The sequence below is a fragment of the Salvelinus alpinus genome, chromosome 11 (genome assembly GCF_045679555.1).
Source record: "Salvelinus alpinus chromosome 11, SLU_Salpinus.1, whole genome shotgun sequence".
Lineage (NCBI taxonomy): Eukaryota > Metazoa > Chordata > Actinopteri > Salmoniformes > Salmonidae > Salvelinus > Salvelinus alpinus.
This window is the reverse complement of record NC_092096.1, coordinates 8,706,889-8,730,557: the sequence shown is the minus strand read 5'-3', so window position 1 is coordinate 8,730,557 and position 23,669 is coordinate 8,706,889. Positions and strand designations below refer to the sequence as shown.

The 23,669-nt window shown below is 43.8% G+C and overlaps 2 protein-coding genes and 2 long non-coding RNA genes across 7 annotated transcripts in view; 2 read left to right on the top strand and 2 right to left on the bottom strand.

Moving 5' to 3' along the window:
- LOC139533541 (serine protease FAM111A-like) overlaps nt 1-3,619 on the top strand; it is a 37,448-nt gene extending 33,829 nt beyond the window's left edge. For both annotated transcript variants that reach the window (XM_071331667.1, XM_071331666.1), the window contains one exon: nt 67-3,619. In XM_071331667.1, the coding sequence (XP_071187768.1) occupies nt 67-1,860 (1,794 nt within the window). In that variant the 3' untranslated portion in view covers nt 1,861-3,619. The remainder of the gene's footprint in view (nt 1-66) is intronic.
- Nucleotides 1-23,669, bottom strand: part of LOC139533549 (beta-2-microglobulin-like) — a 296,734-nt gene that overhangs the window by 70,530 nt on the left and 202,535 nt on the right. The gene's annotated exons all lie outside the window — the stretch shown is intronic.
- Nucleotides 1-23,669, top strand: part of LOC139533552 (uncharacterized) — a 277,349-nt gene that overhangs the window by 74,594 nt on the left and 179,086 nt on the right. The window contains exon 1 of one of the 2 annotated variants that reach the window (XR_011666810.1): nt 4,278-4,409. The exons of the other annotated variant lie outside the window; for it this stretch is intronic. This is a non-coding gene — a long non-coding RNA (uncharacterized lncRNA). Of the gene's footprint in view, nt 1-4,277; nt 4,410-23,669 lie in introns of those variants that run through there. 2 annotated transcript variants of the gene reach the window in all.
- Nucleotides 4,195-6,766, bottom strand: LOC139533553 (uncharacterized). The gene is made up of 2 exons (XR_011666811.1): nt 6,733-6,766; nt 4,195-5,110 (listed from the first exon to the last, which is right to left on the bottom strand). It is a non-coding gene; the product is annotated as an uncharacterized lncRNA (long non-coding RNA).

Genomic DNA, 23,669 nt, shown 5'->3' with positions numbered 1-23,669 from the left:
TACTGCAGAGTATCTCAAAATACTTTATGCTCACCATTTCATTCAATATTCGATTTTCTTTTACAGATTTATCCAGAAACGAAACACTGTCACTCATTCTCCTTCAGTTTCCCAACTCATAAAATAACCAAAGAGGAAATCACCTGCACCAAACCTGGAACAATATTGAGAGCACTTGAAACTAATGACACATTCAAGGGGTTAAACCAAATGGACAAGAAGACACTGAAAGGGAAAGACATTGTCATCAAGAGTTGTAAGGGGTACATAGTGAAGCACTTTCCATGTTGGCTGATCGAAGAGGATGACCTTCTCACTATTGAGATGGTCACACATGCCACAGATGAAACTGCAGGGGTCACGGATGAGGAAACAGACAATTATGTCACTTTCTCTGTTGAGACAAGAGCAGGGAAAAACAGCAAAACAAAACAAATACTTAGAAACATACAACTTCAGTCCTACGGACCTCTATGTGTCTATGCAAAACAGAAGCAGGAAGTGAAGCAGGCTCTACGAAATGATGGACGCTTCTCTGACATTGTGTTTGAACAGAAATGTCAGCTCTCTGAGCGATCAACAGGAAGCAAGGTTTCAATGGGGCAAATAGCAAAAAAACTTAATGGTCGAAACTTTGAAATCTGTCTGACAAAACTTAAGGAGAAACCGGCAACTAAGATGGGAACATCTGACTCCACAATAAAAACCATTGTAAACTCTGAAGGAGACAGCACACAGATGTCTCCATCGATGCTAACAACTGAAACATCAGATGTAGGGGAGTCCTCTTCGAGAACAAAGCAGAATCGGAAATGCAATCCCATTCCAGACCATGGTGAAATAGTGAAGATCCTTCGCAACCAGTTTGATGATCTGGTGAAGCAGATGGAAAGTAGGAGGGAGGACAGACAAAAGAAGACATTTCCTGAAGAGTTGGATCTCATGAAGCAGGAATTCGGGAAAATCAGACAGAAGTTCTCAGAGGTTCACAGAGTGAAGAAATTGATTGAACTTGGTGCCTCCGTTTGTCAGGTGATTGTTGAGGGTGTTCAGGGTGTTCAGGGGACAGGCTTCGTGCTGTTTGACAACTTCGTCCTAACAAATGCACATTTGTTTGGTGAAAATGTAAGCAAAAACATGCAGCTGTTAGTCGATGTATCTGTGAAGTTCAACTATGAAAATCCAAATGGATCCGATGTGAACGTATTCAAAGCCAAAACCCTGCTGATCGACTTTCAATATGAAGATAAGGGAAAACATTATATAGACTATGCCATACTGGAGATGGATCCTCAGAATAAGAAGCAACAGAAGAAGGTTCCTCCTGGTCTCCTCCGTGAATATGGCCCAGTTCCAGCATGCGGTGGGGCCTGCCTCATTGGACACCCAGGTGGACTGGTGAAACAAATGGAACCCACCTCCATCATTGGCAGTGAGATAAGAGAGGAGGCTGCGAATAAATATAAACGGGAAAATGGACATGCAATCTTCACAATAAATGATGATGTTGAAAAACAGAAAAAGCGCTACGAGGAAGTGATGCAGGAGAACAAGGACGACTTTGTGACCTATAACACCTCCTTCTTCCATGGATCTTCTGGCTCTCCAGTCTTCGATGACCTTGGTCGAGTGTTTGGCATGCATACTGGTGGCTTTGACTATGAGGATAAACTCACTCAGAGCACTCAGAGTGTGATAGAGTACGCCCTCCCTCTGCTCACCATATTACAGAACTTTGTCATCCGTTTGGAGGAGGACAACAATCAGGCAGTTTTGAAAAGAGTTCAGGAAGAGGCACAGAAAAACGTCTTCCTGATTGAGGCTCTTTTCAAGACCGATGAGCCTATGGATATGTCGTAGGAGATTGTTGCAAATACAGCTAACACAATGCCACCCAGTGGTTGTCCTGGGAACAACGCAACAATGCCACCCAGTGGTTGTCCTGGGAACAATGCCACCCAGTGGTTGTCCTGGGAACAACACAACAATGCCACCCAGTGGTTGTCCTGGGAACAACACAACAATGCCACCCAGTGGTTGTCCTGGGAACAACACAACAATGCCACCCAGTGGTTGTCTTGGGAACAACACAACAATGTCTATTAAGAATTCAGAGGGAGGCTGCAAATACTGTAATGTCAGTATTCATGTTCAACCATTCCACTAGTGCCTTTCAGGGTATTGATAATATTACTTGTCCTAGGTCAAAGGTACTTTTATTTTTTTTATATATAATTTGTATTGTGTTATCTCATGCACCTTTGTTTTCTGTAATTCTCATCACTGGTTCCTTACAATGTACTCTGCATTTATGTGAAGTATGGTTTCCTTTGAAAAACAGACTTTGGCCATAGTGGGCCTTCCCTGCAAAAATAAACATTTAATAGATTAAGACATCTACCTAGATCAGATTGCAACTATCTAAATATTGTTTTATTGTGTTCTACATTTTGATTACTTGTCTTTTGCTTTAACTTGTCTCAAAATATCATGTTGAATAGAGTCATGTTGAATAGAATAGAGTCGTGTTGAATAGAGTCGTGTTGAATAGAATAGAGTCGTGTTGAATAGAGTCATGTTGAATAGAATAGAGTCAATAGAGTCGTGTTGAATAGTCGTGTTGAGTAGAGTCAATAGAGTCGTGTTGAATAGAGTCAATAGAGTTGTGTTGAGTAGAGTCAATATAGTCGTGTTGAATAGAGTCAATAGAGTCGTGTTGAATAGAGTCAATAGAGTCGTGTTGAATAGTCGTGATGAGTAGAGTCGTGTTGAATAGAGTCAATAGAGTCGTGTTGAGTAGAGTCAATAGAGTCGTGTTGAATAGAGTCGTGTTGAGTAGAGTCAATAGTCGTGTTGAATAGAGTCAATAGAGTTGTGTTGAGTAGAGTCAATAGAGTCGTGTTGAATAGAGTCAATAGAGTCGTGTTGAATAGTCGTGATGAGTAGAGTCGTGTTGAATAGAGTCAATAGAGTCGTGTTGAATAGTCAATAGAGTCGTGTTGAATAGTCAATAGAGTCGTGTTGAATAGTCAATAGAGTCGTGTTGAATAGAGTCAATAGAGTCGTGTTGAATAGAGTCAATAGAGTCGTGTTGAATAGAGTCAATAGAGTCGTGTTGAATAGAGTCAATAGAGTCGTGTTCAATAGAGTCATGTTGAATAGAGTCGTGATGAATAGAGTCATGTTGAATAGAGTCAATAGAGTCATGTTGAATAGAGTCATGTTGAATAGAGTCATGTTGAATAGAGTCATGGCTCACTACTTTTGTACTCTTCTGAGACGGTGACTTCCCAGTGACTTCAGGTCCTTTGTAGCTCAGTTGGTAGAGGATGGTTAGATTCCTAGGACCACCCATACTTACAAAACAATATTTTATGCAGTGTAACTGTAAGTCTCTTTGGATAAAAGCGTCTGCTGAATTGTATATTATTATTTTACTTCATGGATCCATAGTTTTGCTTTCTTGGTTTGACATGTAAAGGTTAATAATGAGTACAATGTGGTAACTGATTACATTGGAATACTGTATGTATTATTTAGACATTGTTACAACTCATGAAATGAAAACGATCATGCATAAAACTAGTGACAGACTAATCAATAAATGTGTTGACAATTACAGCTTGCTTATTGCTTCTTATTGCAAGTGGACCAAACAATGGTGTGTCTGATCACATGACTGTGACCACACAATGGTGTGTCTGATCACATGACTGTGACCACACAATGGTGTGTCTGATCACATGACTGTGACCACACAATGGTGTGTCTGATCACATGACTGTGACCACACAATGGTGTGTCTGATCACATGACTGTGACCACACAATGGTGTGTCTGATCATTTAACCGGCAGAGACCATGGAACTTGAGAAGAGAGAAATAACATGAATCCATTTAGGACAGAGTAATATTGTCATCCTGTATTTGATCTAATGTCCTGGCTGTAGAGCTTGTGATTTATATAGAAATATCTCTTATGGTGATTTAGCCCTCAACTACAGCAGAGGAGGAAACCCGCTCTTCAACATTAGATTGGATGGTCTGCACTAAACAGTACAAGGTGAGACAAGTGGTACATGACTTTTACATAATCAAGTTTCAGTAAAGTGATACATTTGCAGAATACTATGACATGTACTGCATACAAATATCATGTAGCTTTTTTTAGACAAGAATAGAACAGGAAATAACTGGTAGTTCAACGACAATCAAGTCAGACTTTATTTATTTTGGTGATGTGATTTTAAAAACCAAAAGAGAAAGCACTTAAACAGATTAAAGTTCTACATTTCTCATCAATCACATCTGGATTGATCAATTGTACTTATTTCCTGATCATAGCTAAGAGAAAAGCCCACATAACCTATACAGTTAACACATTACATAGCCCAGGTCCTACTGTATAGGTTGACACATTATAAGCCTGGCTGCAATTAGGGTGTTCTCTGGTGCAGATTTACAATCCCACAGATATGAGCTTCATTACTTACACACATCAAATACCACACAAATCAAGCACTGGTCAAATAAAATACAATTTAAGTTCAATGATAAATCACAATGTGCAGAGAGTCATTACAGATTTCACCTGCAGTGTTTTGACAGGACAGTGTTGTGGAGATGAGTTTTGACAGGACAGTGTTGTGAAGATGAGTTTTGACAGGACAGTGTTGTGAAGATGAGTTTTGACAGGACAGTGTTGTGGAGATGAGTTTTGACAGGACAGTGTTGTGGAGATGAGTTTTGACAGGACAGTGTTGTGGAGATGAGTTTTGACAGGACAGTGTTGTGAAGATGAGTTTTGACAGGATAGTGTTGTGGAGATGAGTTTTGACAGGACAGTGTTGTGGAGATGAGTTTTGACAGGACAGTGTTGTGGAGATGAGTTTTGACAGGACAGTGTTGTGGAGATGAGTTTTGACAGGACAGTGTTGTGAAGATGAGTTTTGACAGGACAGTGTTGTGGAGATGAGTTTTGACAGGACAGTGTTGTGGAGATGAGTTTTGACAGGACAGTGTTGTGAAGATGAGTTTTGAGTTTTTGTGAAGATGATTCCCAGGAATATCCACAGCATCCAGAGTGGAGATTCTCAGAGGCTGGTGTACTCTGTGGTTGTCAACAGCAACAAGAGGTCATTCATCGCATCCACATTTCATTTCCACAATGGTTCATGCTTACTTCATTAAAGGATGTCAAACAACACTGTATTCAAAGTGCCCACTATTATATTCTAACTATAGAATTAGAATATTCATTCTATTTCCATGATTCTAACAGTTCACCCAGGTGTTTGGGTCTAAATCGCAATATTTGGTAAAAAAATAAGGCTGTGATTGTTTGCCCGTATCGTGCAGTTCTATGTGGCAGTGAGGAAATGCAGAAATGTATCAACATGCTAAAAATGATTATTTTTGGTTGAAGTTTTATTGAACAGTTTATTAAACCAATCAGAATGGAGAAAGCCCCATTGAAATATTTTAGAATGTATGTGTTGCCACCCTATGGATGGGCATTTGAAATTATTTCACTATTCAAATAATATCATGCTTTCTTTTCAGCTATCCAGATAGCAGTTCTTAGGTTGCTATTCAGATGTGTGTTTTTGGCTAACAGTAGCCTAGGCTAACAGCAACAGTGTTTGGCTAACAGTAACCTAGGCTAACAGCAACAGTGTTTGTCTAACAGTAACCTAGGCTAACAGCAACAGTGTTTGGGCTAACAGTAGCGTAGGCTAACAGCAACAGTGTTTGGGCTAACAGCAACAGTGTTTGGCCTAACAATAGCCTAGGCTAATAGCAACAGTGTTTGGCTAACAATAGCCTAGGCTAACAGCAACAGTGTTTGACCTAACAATAGCCTAGGCTAACAGCAACAGTGTTTGGCTAACAGTAGCCTAGGCTAACAGCAACAGTGTTTGGGCTAACAGTAGCCTAGGCTAAAAGCAACAGTGTTTGTCTAACAGTAGCCTAGGCTAACAGCAACAGTGTTTGGCTAACAGTAGCCTAGGCTAACAGCAACAGTGTTTGGCTAACAGTAGCCTAGGCTAACAGCAACAGTGTTTGGCTAATAGTAGCCTAGGCTAACAGCAACAGTGTTTGGCTAATTGTAGCCTAGGCTAACAGCAACAGTGTTTGGCTAATTGTAGCCTAGGCTAACAGCAACAGTGAAAGAAGTCATAGAACTGATTGATTCTGATGGACCCTCTGTTGGTGCTGTAGGCTCACCGTTATTTGAAGTGGGGAAGACAGCATACCATTGTCAGGGCTGACCAGAGGGCTAAATGCTATGATAGTAAAACGCCTGTTCATGTAAAATGCAACCCGATACCCATGAGAAACATTAGCTTGAAGATAAGACAATTACTTTGTCCTCAGAGCTGTAGGCTACATTTAAAGTGCACAACTTTAAACAATGTGCTGTCAACATTGTAACATGGATCATTTAATTTATTGTTAAATATCGCCCAGCCCTACCATATCTCCCAGCCCTACCATATTTCCCAGCCCTACCATATCGCCCAGCCCTACCATATCTCCCAGCCCTACCATATTTCCCAGCCCTACCATATCTCCCATCCCTACCATATTGTCCAGCCCCACCATATTGTCCAGCCCTATTTAGTTCTCTATACAGTATTACAATAACCACCAGTTGTTAGTGACCAAAGCTAAAGAACTGCCATCTAAATAGAGTGTTTCTCTACAAATTAAATGATCAGACATACACACCTGCAGCGATGAGCACCGAAGCAAAAGTTGGTTTCTGTCAGTCAATGGCAAATATATATATATTGATTAACTCTCTCACACACACACACACACACACACACACACAAACACAGAAGTCAGATTCTGAAAGAGAGCTTAGCAACGTGTGGGACTCTGCAGCTGTACTTTAACTACTAACTAGTGTACACTTCTAACTACTAACTATACTAGTAACTCACCCCAGATGTACTCCTCTAACAACTAACTATACTAGTAACTCACCCCAGGTGTACTCCGCTAACTACTAACTATACCATTAACTCACCCCAGGTGTACTCCTCTAACTACTAACTATACTAGTAACTCACCCCAGGTGTACTCCTCTAACTATACCAGTAACTCACCCCAGGTGTACTCCTCTAACTACTAACTATACTAGTAACTCACCCCAGGTGTACTCCTCTAACTACTAACTATACCAGTAACTCACCCCAGGTGTACTCCTCTAACTACTAACTATACTAGTAACTCACCCCAGGTGTACTCCTCTAACTACTAACTATACCAGTAACTCACCCCAGGTGTACTCCTCTAACTACTAACTATACTAGTAACTCACCCCAGGTGTACTCCTCTAACTACTAACTATACTAGTAACTCACCCCAGGTGTACTCTAACTATACCAGTAACTCACCCCAGGTGTACTCCTCTAACTACTAACTATACCAGTAACTCACCCCAGGTGTACTCCTCTAACTACTAATTATACTAGTAACTCACCCCAGGTGTACTCCTCTAACTATACCAGTAACTCACCCCAGGTGTACTCCTCTAACTACTAACTATACCAGTAACTCACCCCAGGTGTACTCCTCTAACTACTAACTATACTAGTAACTCACCCCAGGTGTAGTCCTCTAACTACTAACTAGACTAGTAACTCACCCCAGGTGTACTCATCTAACTACTACCTATACTAGTAACTCACCCCATGTGTGTAACGGCTGTCATATTCGTTCTCCTCCTCAGACGAGGAGGAGCATGGATCGGACCAACACGCAGCGAGGTATGTAGACATAATGATTTATTAAATGAAGATGAAACACGAAGAACACTTGAATAAACTACATAACAACCAACAAACGTGACAAAACCGAAACAGTCCTGTGTGGCACAAACACTGACACAGGAAAAAACACCCACAAAACACACGTGAAACCCCGGCTGCCTTAGTATGATTCTCAATCAGGGACAACGATTGACAGCTGCCTCTGATTGAGAATCATACCAGGCCGAACACAAAATCGCAACATAGAAAATCACACATAGACAAACCCACCCAACTCACGCCCTGACCAACTAAATAAATACAAGACAAAAGAAAACAGGTCAGGAACGTGACATAACTCCCCCCTTAAGGTGCGAACTCAGGGCACACCAGCATAAACTCTAGGGGAGGGTCTGGGTGGGCGTCTGTCCACGGTGGCGGCTCTGGCGCTGGTCGTGGTCCCCACCCCACCATAGTCAATCCCCTCTTCCGTAGCCTCCTCCAAATTAACCCCACTAGATTAAGGGGCAGCACCGGACTAAGGGGCAGCACCGGACTGAGGGGCAACACCGGACTGAGGGGCAGCACCGGACTGAGGGGCAGCACCGGACTGAGGGGCAGCACCGGACTGAGGGACGGATCCTGGCTGGCTGGCTCTGGCGGATCCTGGCTGGCTGGCTCTGGCGGATCCTGGCTGGCTGGCTCTGGCGGATCCTGGCTGGACGGCTCTGGCGGATCCTGGCTGGACGGCTCTGGCTGGTCCTGGCTGGACGGCTCTGGCTGGTCCTGGCTGGACGGCTCTGGCTGGTCCTGGCTGGACGGCTCTGGCTTGTCCTGGCTGGACGGCTCTGGCTGCTCATGGCCGGCTGGCGGCTCTGGCTGCTCATGGCCGGCTGGCTCTGGCAGCTCCTGGCCGGCTGGCTCTGGCCGGCTGGCGGTCCTGGCGGATCCTGGCTGGACGGCTCTGGCTGGTCCTGTCTGGCGGACGGCTCTGGCTGGTCCTGTCTGGCGGACGGCTCTGGCTGCTCCTGTCTGGCGGACGGCTCTGGCTGCTCCTGTCTGGCGGACGGCTCTGGCTGCTCCTGTCTGGCGGACGGCTCTGGCTGCTCCTGTCTGGCGGACGGCTCTGGCTGCTCCTGTCTGGCGGACGGCTCTGGCTGCTCCTGTCTGGCGGACGGCTCTGGCTGCTCCTGTCTGGCGGACGGCTCTGGCTGCTCCTGTCTGGCGGGCGGCTCTGGCTGCTCCTGTCTGGCGGACGGCTCTGGCTGCTCCTGTCTGGCGGACGGCTCTGGCTGCTCCTGTCTGGCGGACGGCTCTGGCTGCTCCCAACATAGAAAATCACACATAGACAAACCCACCCAACTCACGCCCTGACCAACTAAATAAATACAAGAAAAAAGAAAACAGGTCAGGAACGTGACAATGTGTACTCATCTAACTTCTAACTATACTCGTAACTCACCCCAGGTGTACTCCTCTAACTACTAACTATACTAGTAACTCACCCCAGGTGTACTCCTCTAACTACTAACTAGACTAGTAACTCACCCCAGGTGTACTCATCTAACTACTAACTATACTCGTAACTCACCCCAGGTGTACTCCTCTAACTACTAACTATACTCGTAACTCACCCCAGGTGTACTCCTCTAACTACTAACTATACTAGTAACTCACCCCAGGTGTACTCCTCTAACTACTAACTAGACTAGTAACTCACCCCAGGTGTACTCATCTAACTACTAACTATACTCGTAACTCACCCCAGGTGTACTCCTCTAACTACTAACTATACTCGTAACTCACCCCAGGTGTACTCCTCTAACTACTAACTATACTCGTAACTCACCCCAGGTGTACTCCTCTAACTTCTAACTATACTCGTAACTCACCCCAGGTGTACTCCTCTAACTACTAACTATACCAGTAACTCACCCCAGGTGTATTCCTCTAACTACTAACTATACTAGTAACTCAGTATTTTTATATGTATATATATGTATATATATATTTGTAATAATGACAATTACAACAATACTGAATGAACACTTTTATTTTAACCTCACTGGTGTAGGGGGCAGTATTTTCACGTCCGTAAACTGCCTGCTACTCAGGCCCAGAGGCTAGGATATGCATATTATTAGTAGATTTGGATAGAAAACACTCTGAAGTTTCTAAAACTGTTTGAATGATGTCTGTGAGTATAACAGAACTCATATGGCAGGTGAAAACCTGAGAAAAATCCAACCAGGAAGTGGGAAATCTGAGGTTTGTAGTTTTTCAAGTCATTGCCTATCGAATATACAGTGTCTATTGGGTCATATTGCACTTCCTAAGGCTTCCACTGCGTGAATATTTTTAACTCTATTTCTGACTTTTGTGACACCTCTCCTTGGTAGGAAAATGGCTGTATGGTTTTCTGTGGCTAGGTGCTGACCTAACATAATCGCATGGTGTGCTTTCGCAGTAAAGCCTTTTTGAAATCGGACACTGTGGTTGGATTTACAAGACGTTTATCTTTAAAATGGTTTATAATACTTGTATGTTTGAGGAATTATAATTATGGGATTTCTGTTGTTTTGAATTTGGTGCCCTGCAATTTCACTGGCTGTTGTCGAGGTGGGACGCTACCGTCCCACTTGTACCAGAAAGGTTAACTTAATATAATACATAATAAAATCCATTTAGTCTCAAATAAATAATGAAACATGTTCAATTTGGTTTAAATAATGCAAAAACACAGTGTTGGAGAAGAAAGTAAAAGTGCAATATGTGCCATGTAAAAAAGCTCACGTTTAAGTTCCTTGCTCAGAACATGAGAACATATGAAAGCTGGTGGTTCCTTTTAACATGAGTCTTCAATATTCCCAGTTAAGAAGTTTTAGGTTGTAGTTATTATAGGAATTATAGGACTATTTCTCTTTATACCACTTGTATTTCATATACCTTTTACTATTGGATGTTCTTATATGCACCATAGTATTGCCAGCCTAATCTCGGGAGTTGACAGGCTTGAAGTCATAAACAGCGCAATGCTTGAAGCATTGCTAAGTGCTGCTGGCGAACGCAGTAAAGTTTGAATGAACGCTTAGGAGCCTGCTGCTGCCCTACCACCGCTCAGTCAGACTGCTCTATCAAATACCAAATCATAGACTTCATTATAATATAATAAACACACAGCAATACGAGCCTTAGCTCATTAATATGGTCAAATCCGGAAACTATAATTTTGAAAACAAAACGTTTATTCTTTCAGTGAAAAACGGAACCTTTCCGTATTTTATCTAACGGGTGGCATCCCTAAATCTAAATATTGCTGTTACATTGCACAACCTTCAATGTTATGTCATAATTATGTAAAATTCTGGCAAATTAATTACTGTCTTTGTTAGGAATAAATGGACTTCACATAGTTCGCAATGAGCCAGGCGGCCCAAACTGCTGCATATACCCCGACTGCTTGCACAGAACGCAAGAGAAGTGACACAATTTCCCTAGTTTCAAGAAATTCATGTTAGCAGGCAATATTAACTAAATATGCAGGTTTAAATAAATATACTTGTGTATTGATTTTAAGAAAGGCGTTGATGTTTATGGTTAGGTACATTGGTGCAACGACAGTGCTTTTTTTGCGAATGCGCTTGTTAAATCATCACCCGTTTGTCGAAGTAGGCTGTGATTCGATGATAAATTAACAGGCACCGCATCGATTATATTCAACTCAGGACAAGCTAGATAAACTAGTAATATCATCAACCATGTGTAGTTAAATAGTGATTATGTGAAGATTGTTTTTTATAAGATAAGTTTAATGCTAGCTAGCAACTTACCTTGGTTCCTTGCTGCACTCGCGTAACAGGTAGTCAGCCTGCCACGCAGTCTCCTCATAGAGTGCAATGTAATCGGCCATAATCGCGATTAATCAGCCATGCTGATTAATCGGCTAATCGGCCATGCTGATTAATCGGTTGATCTCTACTCTGAATTTACCAACGCCCAGAGCGCACTGTGAGTGCACTCTTTTCACTCCAGATTGAATTTACGAACACACCCTGTGTTGTTACACAATAGTATGGAGGTAATAACACAAGTTAATCAATCCAAAACTTTTCAATAATTGACCACTTGTCTTTTGAACACACCTGTTGTACGGACTAGTAGGGTGGTAATAACACAAGTTTATCAATCATGTCCTCATAAGAGACCGTTTGGTTCACATTTGAGTAATCATTTGGCATTTTCACATACGACTGTATGTACGGTATGTATAATTTCTACTCAACTAAATTGTAAAATGTAAAACAAGGTGATTTTCTAATTGTTATTATAATTCTATCTCTCTGCATTACCTTCTATAGCCTGACCAACAAGACAGTTGTCTATGATGTCTGGGAGCTCAGCCAAAGACTTGACAGAAACTGACTGGTTCCTTTTAAGTTAACTGGAGACAGAGTAAAGGTTATATTCTGCTGTTCAAAACTACACGGTTTCTGGCAGGGGGTATGCGATACCATATCCTCAATTCACGGGGTTGCATTCCCTTTAGACCCGGAGGTCTGTCTACTGGGCAACTTTACTAACACCAATCTTAGGCATAGCCATACTATAAAGGTAACAGAAATATTGCTAGCAATTGCCAAGAAATGTATTGCCTTGAAATGGAAATGGGATTCCTCCCTGCCAGTTGCAATGTGGCTATCAGAAGTTAATAGTTGTATCCCACTGGAGAAAATGACTTACTGCTTGAGGAATAAGTTAGACATTTTAAAGAATTTGGCAACCTTTTATTGACTATATGGAGAATCTCCCCCCACATCACATTGAATGAATCTCTATATTATCCTTATATAATGTTTCACACGTAATGTATAATATGTAGCCTACGGCAGGTGACCATATGATCCAATGTCTCATTATTATTTTATATTGTATGTTTGTATATATAATTATAATTTGTTTTATTTTTTCTTTCTTTGTTACGCTCGTCTGTTACTGTCACTTTGTCCTATTGTTGTCTAATATCTTTTCACTTTTGTCTTGAATGTTGTTAATTGGAAAATGCAAAAATAAAATATATATATAAAAAAAAAGGTTATATTCTGCTTTTTCAATGATAAGCTTTTTCAATGATAAAGCTATTGTTCTGTTTGGAGCCTGTTTCTGGGCGAAATATTTATGTTTTTGTTTTTGTGTGTGTGTGTGTGTTTTTGTGTGTTTTTGTGTGTGTGTGTGTGCGTGTGTGTGTGAGAGAGAGTGAGACCAGTACGACCATACATCATCTGGGCCTACAGTCATGGCACTTGCTTTCCCAACTTGGGGGAACCGTTGAGCTACTGTTAGAGGAAGTATATCTGGAGTGACTTCCTGTCATTCTGGCCCCTGTTGTCCTCACTCAGTTATAACAGACTGAGGCAACCTTTTCACCCAGTTGTCCCCCCCTCACACACACACACACACACATTGTGACAACACAGAGGCGGATGCAAGATGCAAGCAACGATGGTTTAATGAAATACAGTTTACAGCAGCAACAGGACAGACAGACTGTACTCAGACGGAATCCGACCCAGGGACTATGGCGCATATACCGATGATAGCGTGCTGAGTAATCCAGGGGAATGTGTCCGGATGGGTAGGAAGAAGCCCAGAAGATAATCCACACAAGGGCGCCGAGAGAAAGAGCCCAGACACACGACACAACCTCAGGGAAGTAACAATGATCTGACAACAAGAAACACTGGTTACAGAACATATAAAGGGAAGATAAGTGATTCCAGCTGGCGCAGACAATCAGGCCGAGATTGGGAACCACGCCCACACAAACACGGGAGAGAGAGAGAGAGAGAGAGAGAGAGAGAGAGAGAAAAAGAGAAAGAGAAAGAGAGAGAAAGAGGGAGTCAGTGGATTCATGAACCGTGACAATACCCCCCCCCCCTAGGAACGCCTCTTGGCGTTCCCAGGCGAATTTACCTGTCGATTGAAATCATCGATAAGGGAGTGATCCAGAATGTCCCTAGCAGGTACCCAACTTCTCTCCTCCGGACCGTAACCCTCCCAGTCCACCAGGTACTGGATACCGCGTCCCCTCCTTCTAGAGTCCAAAATACGATTGACAGAAAAGGTGGGTTCCCCATCAACAAGTCGTGGTGGCGGGGGAACCGGGACCGGCGGGTTAATGCGTGCCTGAAACACAGGTTTTATTTTAGACACATGAAAGGTAGGATGAATTCTCCTATACGCCGGAGGAAGCTTGAGCCGGACCGCCACCGGACTAATGATCCTGGTGACTTTGAACGGGCCGATAAATTTGGGGGAAAGCTTGTTCGAAACGGATCGGAGTGGAATGTTCTTAGTAGAAAGCCACACTCCTTGGCCAACGACATATACCGGAGGCTTCGACCGGCGGCGATCGGCCTTAGCCTTGGTGCGCGTCCCCACCCGGAGAAGAGTCTCCCGGGCTCTGCTCCATGCGTGACGGCACCTCTGGATGAAAGCGTGAGCGGAGGGCACAGTGACCTCGACCTCCGTACTGGGAAAGATAGGTGGCTGGTAACCTAAACTACACTCAAACGGAGAGAGACCCGTGGCTGCCACTGGCAACGAATTGTGAGCGTACTCAACCATAGAGAGTTGTTGACTCCAGGAAGAGGGATTCTTAGAAACCAAACATCGCAACACTCTCTCCAAATCTTGGTTGGCCCTCTCCGTTTGACCGTTGCTCTGGGGATGAAACCCTGAAGACAGACTGACACTCGCTCCCAGTAACCTACAAAACTCTTGCCAAAACTTGGACACAAATTGGGGCCCCCTGTCAGAAACTACGTCCATCGGCAGGCCATGTAAGCGAAAGACGTGATCCACGACAGTTACCGCTGTCTCCTTGGCAGATGGTAATTTAGGCAAGGGAATAAAATGAGCCGCCTTCGAGAACCGGTCCACCACGGTCAAAACCACCGTCTTGCCCTGGGAGGGCGGGAGGGCGGTAACAAAATCTAGCGCGATGTGGGACCAGGGTCTCGAAGGGACCGACAGCGGTTGGAGTAACCCATCTGGAGGTCGATTAGAAGTCTTCCCAGTGGCACAAACCGAGCAAGCCAAGACAAAACTGTGAATGTCACGAGCCATCAGTGGCCACCAAAAGCGTTGCTTAACCAAAAAGCTAGTGCGGCTGACTCCTGGATGACACGCTACGTTGGAGCAATGCCCCCACCGAATAACATCGGACCGACACCCCTCCGGCACAAACAACCGATTAGGCGGGCAACCGGGCGGAGGCTTTACCCCTTCTAAGGCCGTTTTGACCCTCGATTCAACCTCCCATGTGAGTGTGGAGACCACTAGGGTCCCGGGTAGGATGCACTCGGGAGTGGATGGGCGTTCGGAATGGTCAAAAATGCGAGAAAGGGAATCGGGTTTGACATTCTTGGAACCCGGGCGATACGAGAGAGAGAAGTCAAAACGTCCGAAAAAGAGTGCCCACCGCGCCTGCCTGGAGTTGAGTCGCTTGGCGGTTCTGATATATTCCAAATTCTTGTGATCAGTCCAAACTATAAAAGGTACCCCCGAACCCTCTAACCAATGGCGCCACTCCTCCAGTGCTAACTTCACTGCCAACAACTCTCTGTTGCCAATGTCGTAGTTACGTTCCGCAGGTGATAACCGATGGGACAGGAACGCGCAAGGGTGCATCTTGTCGTCAGAAGAGGAACGTTGGGAAAGTACCGCACCTACCCCCACCTCTGAAGCGTCCACCTCCACCACGAACTGACGCGAGGGATCGGGAGCTATGAGGATGGGGGCCGAAACAAAGCGGCTCTTGAGTTTGGCGAATGCAGCCTCGGCTGTATCGGACCACCTGAACGTCACTCTGGGGGAGGTTAAGGCGGTAAGAGAAGCGACTATCTGGCTAAAGTTGCGAACGAAACGCCGGTAGAAATTGGCGAATCCCAGAAACCTCTGTAGGGCCTTACGGGAATCTGGGCTTGGCCAATCCACCACAGCCTTAACCTTGTCAGGATCCATGTGAATACCTTCAGTCGAGACGATGTAACCTAGGAATGGAACGGATTGTGCATGAAAAATGCATTTCTCCGCCTTGACAAAAAGTCCATTCTCCAACAACCTCTGAAGCACTCGTCTGACGTGCTGAACGTGTTCCTGGAGAGAAGAAGAAAAAATCAGTATGTCATCCAGGTAAACATATATGAACTGATCAATCATATCTCTCAGCACGTCATTGACGAGTGCCTGGAAAACCGCTGGGGAGTTGGATAGCCCAAAAGGCATGACCAAATATTCGAAGTGCCCTCTGGGGGTGTTAAACGCGGTCTTCCATTCATCCCCCCTCCTTATGCGAACCAAATTATATGCATTACGTAAATCCAACTTAGTGAACACGGATGCTCCCTGTAACCTTTCAAAGGCTGAGGACATCAACGGTAAGGGATAGGTATTCTTCACTGTGATGTTATTCAACCCACGGTAATCAATGCAAGGACGCAGAGATCCGTCCTTCTTCCCCACAAAGAAGAACCCCGCCCCCGCTGGAGAAGAGGAAGGACGAATGAATCCAGAGGCCAGAGAATCAGAGATGTATCTCTCCATAGCCTCCCTCTCAGGAACAGAGAGTGAATATAACTTGCCTTTAGGCGGAGACTCACCTGGCAATAATTCTATTGCACAGTCATAGGGACGATGCGGAGGAAGAGAAGCAGCACGGGACTTGCTGAACACCTCCTTCAGGTCGAGGTATTCAACGGGCACGTTAGACAAATCCACTGCCTCCTCTAGAAACACAGAATCAGACACAGATGAACAAGCAGACACTAAACAGGACTCAAGACACTTGTTACTCCACATGGATATAGAGTTATGACCCCAGTCAACTCTGGGGTTGTGTTGGGTGAGCCAAGGGTGGCCGAGAACTAATGGTGCAAGGGGTGAGTCCATGAGTAGAAATGATAGTGTCTCAGTGTGATTGCCAGAAGTGATGAGTGTGATAGGTTCAGTGGTATGAGAAATGTTGGGGAGTTCTTGACCATTGAGAGCGTTGACGGATATCTTGTGCGTGAGTGAGGTGATAGGAATCTGGAGTTTGTGAGCGAGCTTGAAGTCCATAAAATTACCCTCTGCTCCTGAGTCCAGTAAGGCTTGGGTGTCGTGCGTGTGGGTGGCCCATCTTAGTCTTACCGGGAGGAGAGTAGATGATGAGGTCTTCTCTGTGGTGACACCACCCGATAGTAGCCTCATACTTACTACCGGGCCTGATCTTTTACCGGGCAGGAGTGGATAAAGTGGCCCGCTCTACCACAGTAGAGACAGAGTCCTTGGGATCTCCGCCTCTCCCTCTCTTCCCGGGAGAGGCGAGCTCTCCCCAGCTGCATGGGTTCGTGAGCGGAGGCTGAACTGGCCGTGTTCCCGCCGCTGGCATGCCAGCCCTCCGTGTCGTTATACGGTCTGTTAGGGCATGCTCGGCGGCCAATACGACTCAGACGAGTGTCGACCCTCAAGGCTAGTTCCACTAGTCCATTTAAACTCCTGGGAAGGTCCAGAACATAGATCTCCTTCTGGATCCGGTCCCCCAGCCCATGCAGGAACATGTCCCACTGCGCCTCCTCGTTCCACTGACACTCTGCGGCCAGAGTGCGGAATTGGATGGAGTATTCCGATACTGAACGGTCTCCTTGGCGAAGGTCAGCGAGTAGTCTGGCCGCCTCCCTACCCGCCACGGCCCGATCGAAGACCCTTCTCATCTCCTCGGAGAGTGTCTGGAAAGAGGTGCAGCATGGGTCCGGCTCTGGCGGGGCGGGTTGAACTGCCGGTGTAGGTGGCGCAGCGAGACCCCTCAGATGTTGTACTTGTTGGGTCAGCTGGGATACCTGCGTCACAAGGGCTTGTACTGCCCGACCTGTGCTGGAGATGTTCTCCTCTTGTTGATCCATTCTCGTGATACTGCGGGAAATGAATTCGGTCAGACTCGTTGAACTCGCTGCATCCATGGTAGGTCAGATCATTCTGTGACAACACAGAGGCGGATGCAAGATGCAAGCAACGATGGTTTAATGAAATACAGTTTACAGCAGCAACAGGACAGACAGACTGTACTCAGACGGAATCCGACCCAGGGACTATGGCGCATATACCGATGATAGCGTGCTGAGTAATCCAGGGGAATGTGTCCGGATGGGTAGGAAGGAGCCCAGAAGATAATCCACACAAGGGCGCCGAGAGAAAGAGCCCAGACACACGACACAACCTCAGGGAAGTAACAATGATCTGACAACAAGAAACACTGGTTACAGAACATATAAAGGGAAGATAAGTGATTCCAGCTGGCGCAGACAATCAGGCCGAGATTGGGAACCACGCCCACACAAACACGGGAGAGAGAGAGAGAGAGAGAGAGAGAGAGAGAGAAAAAGAGAAAGAGAAAGAGAAAGAGAGAGAAAGAGGGAGTCAGTGGATTCATGAACCGTGACACACATAGGGTCACATGCGTTGCAGCTGCTTGCATGGGGTAGCTTGCCTATATAAATGCTCCTGTACTCGTTGTACAGCAGGCTCTCACTCCATTTCACCTGCGTGGGCGGGGGGACCAGCCTCCTTATTATAATAGGGTTTTAATCAAAGTTTGATTGATTATTGACTTTGCTTTTCCTCATTATTAGTTAAAGGTAGAATTTCCCCCACACCATCTCCTTGCCTGTTCATTTGCCTCGACAGGCTGTGGTCTATCTCGGTTTTAGTTATAAAAATATTTGATAAAGCCTTGTTCCTATTTTTATTAATTCTCTTCACACTGTTAATAACGGTAGGTACAACTTGATTCAGCAGCCCTAGCGCCCATTTTTAACCATTTCATGTGTTTGAAGGTAGGACTCCGCCTACCCGGCAGGGAGAAAATCAAGCACACCTATAGGTCTGCTGCTGGCCAATGCAAGCTCAGATCACTGTGCCTACACTTTCCTCGCCCATAGACTGTAAAAAGAAGCCTCAAAAGCACAGAAAAATGGATAACACGACGGCTCATTTAGGCAGATTAGGCGGCTGCCTGTGGCGGAAGATTGTTGAAAGCGGCATTTTCTGAGCTAAACTGACCAACACGCACCTCCAACAACAACACATAAAGCCTCACATAATTCTGCCCAAAAACAATGACAATTTCTCTCAACCAGTGGAATATGGGCTTTTTAGGTGAGAGCTCGATCTACGGGGAGAGCTCGAGAATTCAAGCCCCTTGGGTGTAGCCATAGGGTTACATTGGAAGTGCCTATCCAAGAAAGCTCAAGGTCATTGGTCACAAATAAAATGACGTCAAATCAGGTTATATCTACAGTAGTTTTAATTGGACTGATCATGTCAACATCATACTTTCAAAATCTTAGCTAACAGTCATTTGGATGTCTACTGGCTATATGCGAACGAGTGATGCACGTTTGTAGAAATACTGGTTGCATCCAAGGCTCAGCCAGTTGTTCACATAACAGAATGTGGCACTCGACTGAAGAGAGAAGAGACAACCAACTTGCTAGTTACAGCATCAGCGCTCGCTCTGGAAAGACAGTAGAGAGTAGAAAGGCAGTTTGCAAGTTAACTTACAGCATCGTGTCCCCTGAACGATAACGGCGAGGTAGGTGAGAAGCCTGACCATGGAGACGGGGGTGAGAAGGTGATGAAGCGTACTTCATGAGCTGTAACCGAAAAACTACTGGCATTTGGAAAGTTTGAGGTGAGGGAGAAAGTGTGGTGGAACAAGTATTGTTAAGTATCTTGTTAGCTGTATCGAATTCCCCGTTAGCTAGCCAGAGAAATGTTGAGCAACATTAGCCAGTTTAACTGATCAAATTATTTAGTTCTTGATGTGAAAATTAGCTGGCTAATGAAGTCAGCTAACGACTCCTTGCCATTCTTCAAGTAATAACGCGTTAGTTGCTTACTGGACCCTGGCAATCTGTGTGAAATGTTAACTAACTTAGTTAACTAGCTAACGAACTAACTACTTTCTGTGAACTGATGTTGTCCCTCTATAGTTTGTGGTTAATTTTCAGAATGAGAGAATTAAGTGAAAATTAGGCGTTGCTTGTTAAACAAGTGGATTCAGGGATCAAGTGTAGTTGGAGCTGGGCCTGGTTTAAGCTGGATGCCGCTATAGAGGTGAAAGGAACACCACACACTTTCCCTCTTTCTAACTTTTTCAATACAGTGGATAAAAAGCGGTATGCCAGGTGTATTCTCTGCCTGAAAGAGATCAATTATGCCAACAAATGGTATCATGCTCTGCTGGCACATTATAGAATTGATGTACACCGGAAGAAATCGTACAATGTGATAATGTTCAGTATAGCCCAACAGATATTGTTTTTGTTGTGTTGAACTTGACAGCAACATGTGTGTAAGTGAGAGGGGATTATTACATTTTCTACTCATTGAACATTATTTTTGCACACATGTAGCTTTGTGCACTTGATCGATGTCTATAGTGGCCACTATAATAGAGCAACAATAGAATGCCTGTTTGTTTCATTCTATTTCTACTTTAAGATGTTTTTCTCCCAAGTGCAATATTTAGATGTGTGTGGTCACAAGCGTTCTATTATAAAGGCTGTCATGGTAACAAGCGTTCTATTATAAAGGCTGTCACGGTAACAAGCGTTCTATTATAAAGGCTGTCACGGTAACAAGCGTTCTATTATAAAGGCTGTCATGGCTAACAAGCGTTCTATTATAAAGGCTGTCATGGCTAACAAGCGTTCTATTATAAAGGCTGTCATGGCTAACAAGCGTTCTATTATAAAAGGCTGTCATGGTAACTGTATTGTGTATTGTTTTGTCTCAAGACTTGAGTGTCATTTGCAGTAAAGTCTAGACAACAAATAACATTGGATTGCTTTCTTTACATGTTTTTAGCTGTGAATTAGGTTCACATGAACCACTTTTTATTTTACACACAGAGACGGATCATGTAGATCATATTCTTTGTTGATTAATTAGTTAAAACCTGCATTTCCCCCCTAGCAGGGATTTACTGCATTTTTCAGTGCAACACAAAAAAGGCCCTCACCAGTTTGCAACCCTGCATTATTCACGGTTCATTAATGATTATCTGTAATCACGGTAATTAATTGTGTAAGTGTTCAGAAACCTATTCTTATTTACAATAAAAGTGACTCCAAAATGACATAATCTGAAGCACAACCAAAACAAACTGCAAGTGCATCCAACAAATTTGTAGAGTCACAAGATTGATGTAGTCATTGCGTTCTAGGAATATGGGACCAAATACTACACTTTGGACTACTTTAAGACTGTTATGTTCTAATTATCAGAGTAAGAACTCGACGAACACTATGAAAGCTTAAACCAAGTTTATTCTTCCCAAAGGATCGACCAGCTGAATCGACCAAGACATATTCACACAAGCACTGATATTTAACCCTTTCTCCTACGCCGAGTCTCCTCCTACACATCTGAACAGCCAAAGCATCTCTGTTGCTAGACAGAACCTTAGTGATATCTGTTCTTCCTCACTTCATCTGACCTGATCTCTGCCACAAAGTGCTCACTCCTCCCCAACTCACGGCTGTCATAGTGCCTGGTACCAGACTGTGTCTCTTCTCCTCCCAGAGGATCTCTGACAGCTCACAATAACATATCCTGACATAATGTAAACGTTATACATTACCCTCTCTCCCTCAGTGACATGAAGAAGTATATTTCATATTCTCAGATCCCAACAATACACATAAGTGAATTTGTCCAAATACTTATAACTCCTTCAAATGGAGAAACTACAGAAGATACATAAAGTGCTTTCAATTCTAAACGTTAAAACAGATATGTGTCACGACTTCTGCCGAAGTCGGTCCCTCTCCTTGCTCGGGCGGCGTTCAGCAGTCGACGTCACTGGCCTTCTAGCCATCGCCGATCCACTTTTCATTTTCCGTTTGTTTTGTCCTTGTCTTACACACCTGGTTTCAATCCCCCAATTACTTGTTCATTATTTAACCCTCTGTTCCCCCATGTTTGTGAGTAATTGTTTATTGTATTGCGGTCCGTATTTGTGGCCTTGTATTTATACAACGTTTATTGTGATATATTTGAGTAAAATTGCTTTCATTACTCATATCTGCTGTCCTGCGCCTGACTCATCTCACCAGCTACACACAGACCCATTACAATATGTGACCGACCAGCTCAAACCGGTCTTATGTAACAACATTTGAAATTGTGTTTTTTACATTGGATAAAAGTAGAGACACAGAGCTACAAAATGGTATATCATACACTATAGTTGAGAAACAATGGGAAAGTAATTTTGCTTTGAAAGTTGATCAACTTGAGAAATGGCCTTTGAATATTTTGTTACTACTATTGGAGAGCCCTTCTTTGTCTACACCCATTCAGCATCGTTCACACCCTCTTAAGCTTTAGCCCCACCCATCTCTTTATGGGTTGATCTGAATGTACTAACAACAGCAGTCAAGCAACCAAGCTAACCTGCTAGCTACTTCCAGACATCTAAGTGAGAGAGAACAGCTCACTGAACATTACTCGCCTTAGAAGAGCTGGTTAGGCTGTTATGTTATCCAGAGCGTTGGTGACTGCAACTGTGCTGTCAGATTGTCCGTTTGTAAATTCAGAACGTTTCGAGTTCAGAGCGCTCGCCAAACGCTCTGGTCGATGATAAGGGTTGATCCGAACGTCAAGCACCCAAGCTAACTGGCTAACATTGACTAGCTTGCTAGCTACTTCCAGACACATAACGAGAGAACACCCCACTCTGACCATTTTACTCACCCTAGCAGAGCTGGTTAGGCTGTTTTCATGTTATCCAGAGCGTTGGTGACTGTAACTGTGATGATGGCAACTGACACCTGCTATATTCAACGGATGTTGAGGATTTGTAAATTCATCAGTTATTCTGCGCTCTCTGGCACACAGACGAGAGTGCTCTGAAATAGATGGCCAGACTGAACTTACGAACGCACCCGAAATGGTGCTTTCGAAAACATACTTGAAACTTACTTGAATAGTGGAGTCTTTTAAGACATGTAGCTAGCTAGGTAAACAATGAACCATAATCCCAACATGAATCTGCAGGTATCTAACCAACAAAAAATGGGTAAAATTAGGCTATAGCTAGCTAAGCAAATGGCTCTGAGATACGAATAATAAGGTCATACACGTAACGTTAGCTAGCGAGCCAGCCAGCTAACATTAGTTAGCTAGGTAAACAATGAACCATAATCACAACTCATGACGTTAATACACTGCATGAATCTGCAGGTAGCTAACCAAACAGTTTCAATGTTAGCTAGCTAACATTAGACTATAGCTAGCCAAGCAAATGTCTCTTTCTGTCAAAATTAGAAACGTGTAATATCTGAAAATGTAGCTAGCTAGACTATCTTACCGTATACATCATTAATGGTTGGGCGGTCTCCTGTCAGATACCACGGTAAAAAATACCCTCAAATAAAAGGTGACATTATGTACTGTCACCTAATATAAAACATTTGATCTCAAATCCAGTTTAAATGTGTATTTTTGAAAAGCGCAATAATGTCCTTCCCTTTAACCGCACAGATGCAGATAAATAAATACAAATAACCATGAAAGCAACAATTAAAGTCTAGGAGAAACGGTAGCTACACAGTAAAAAGGGGGTGTAAAAATAACAGTGTTGACTTATTTTTAACACAGGATAAGTATTTTCAACATTATGAGGAGTCAATGAGCACTAGTGTCGGAAATTAAATCGGAATGTAAAATTATGCAGTCATTGCAGTGTAAATTCAACTCAATTCAGTGGAATTTTAACACCATTTTGAGTCAAATTAACTCTGAAAATGTGACACTACCTGTAGAGTAACTTTAACACTATGTAGACTGGGACCAAATGTTATCTGA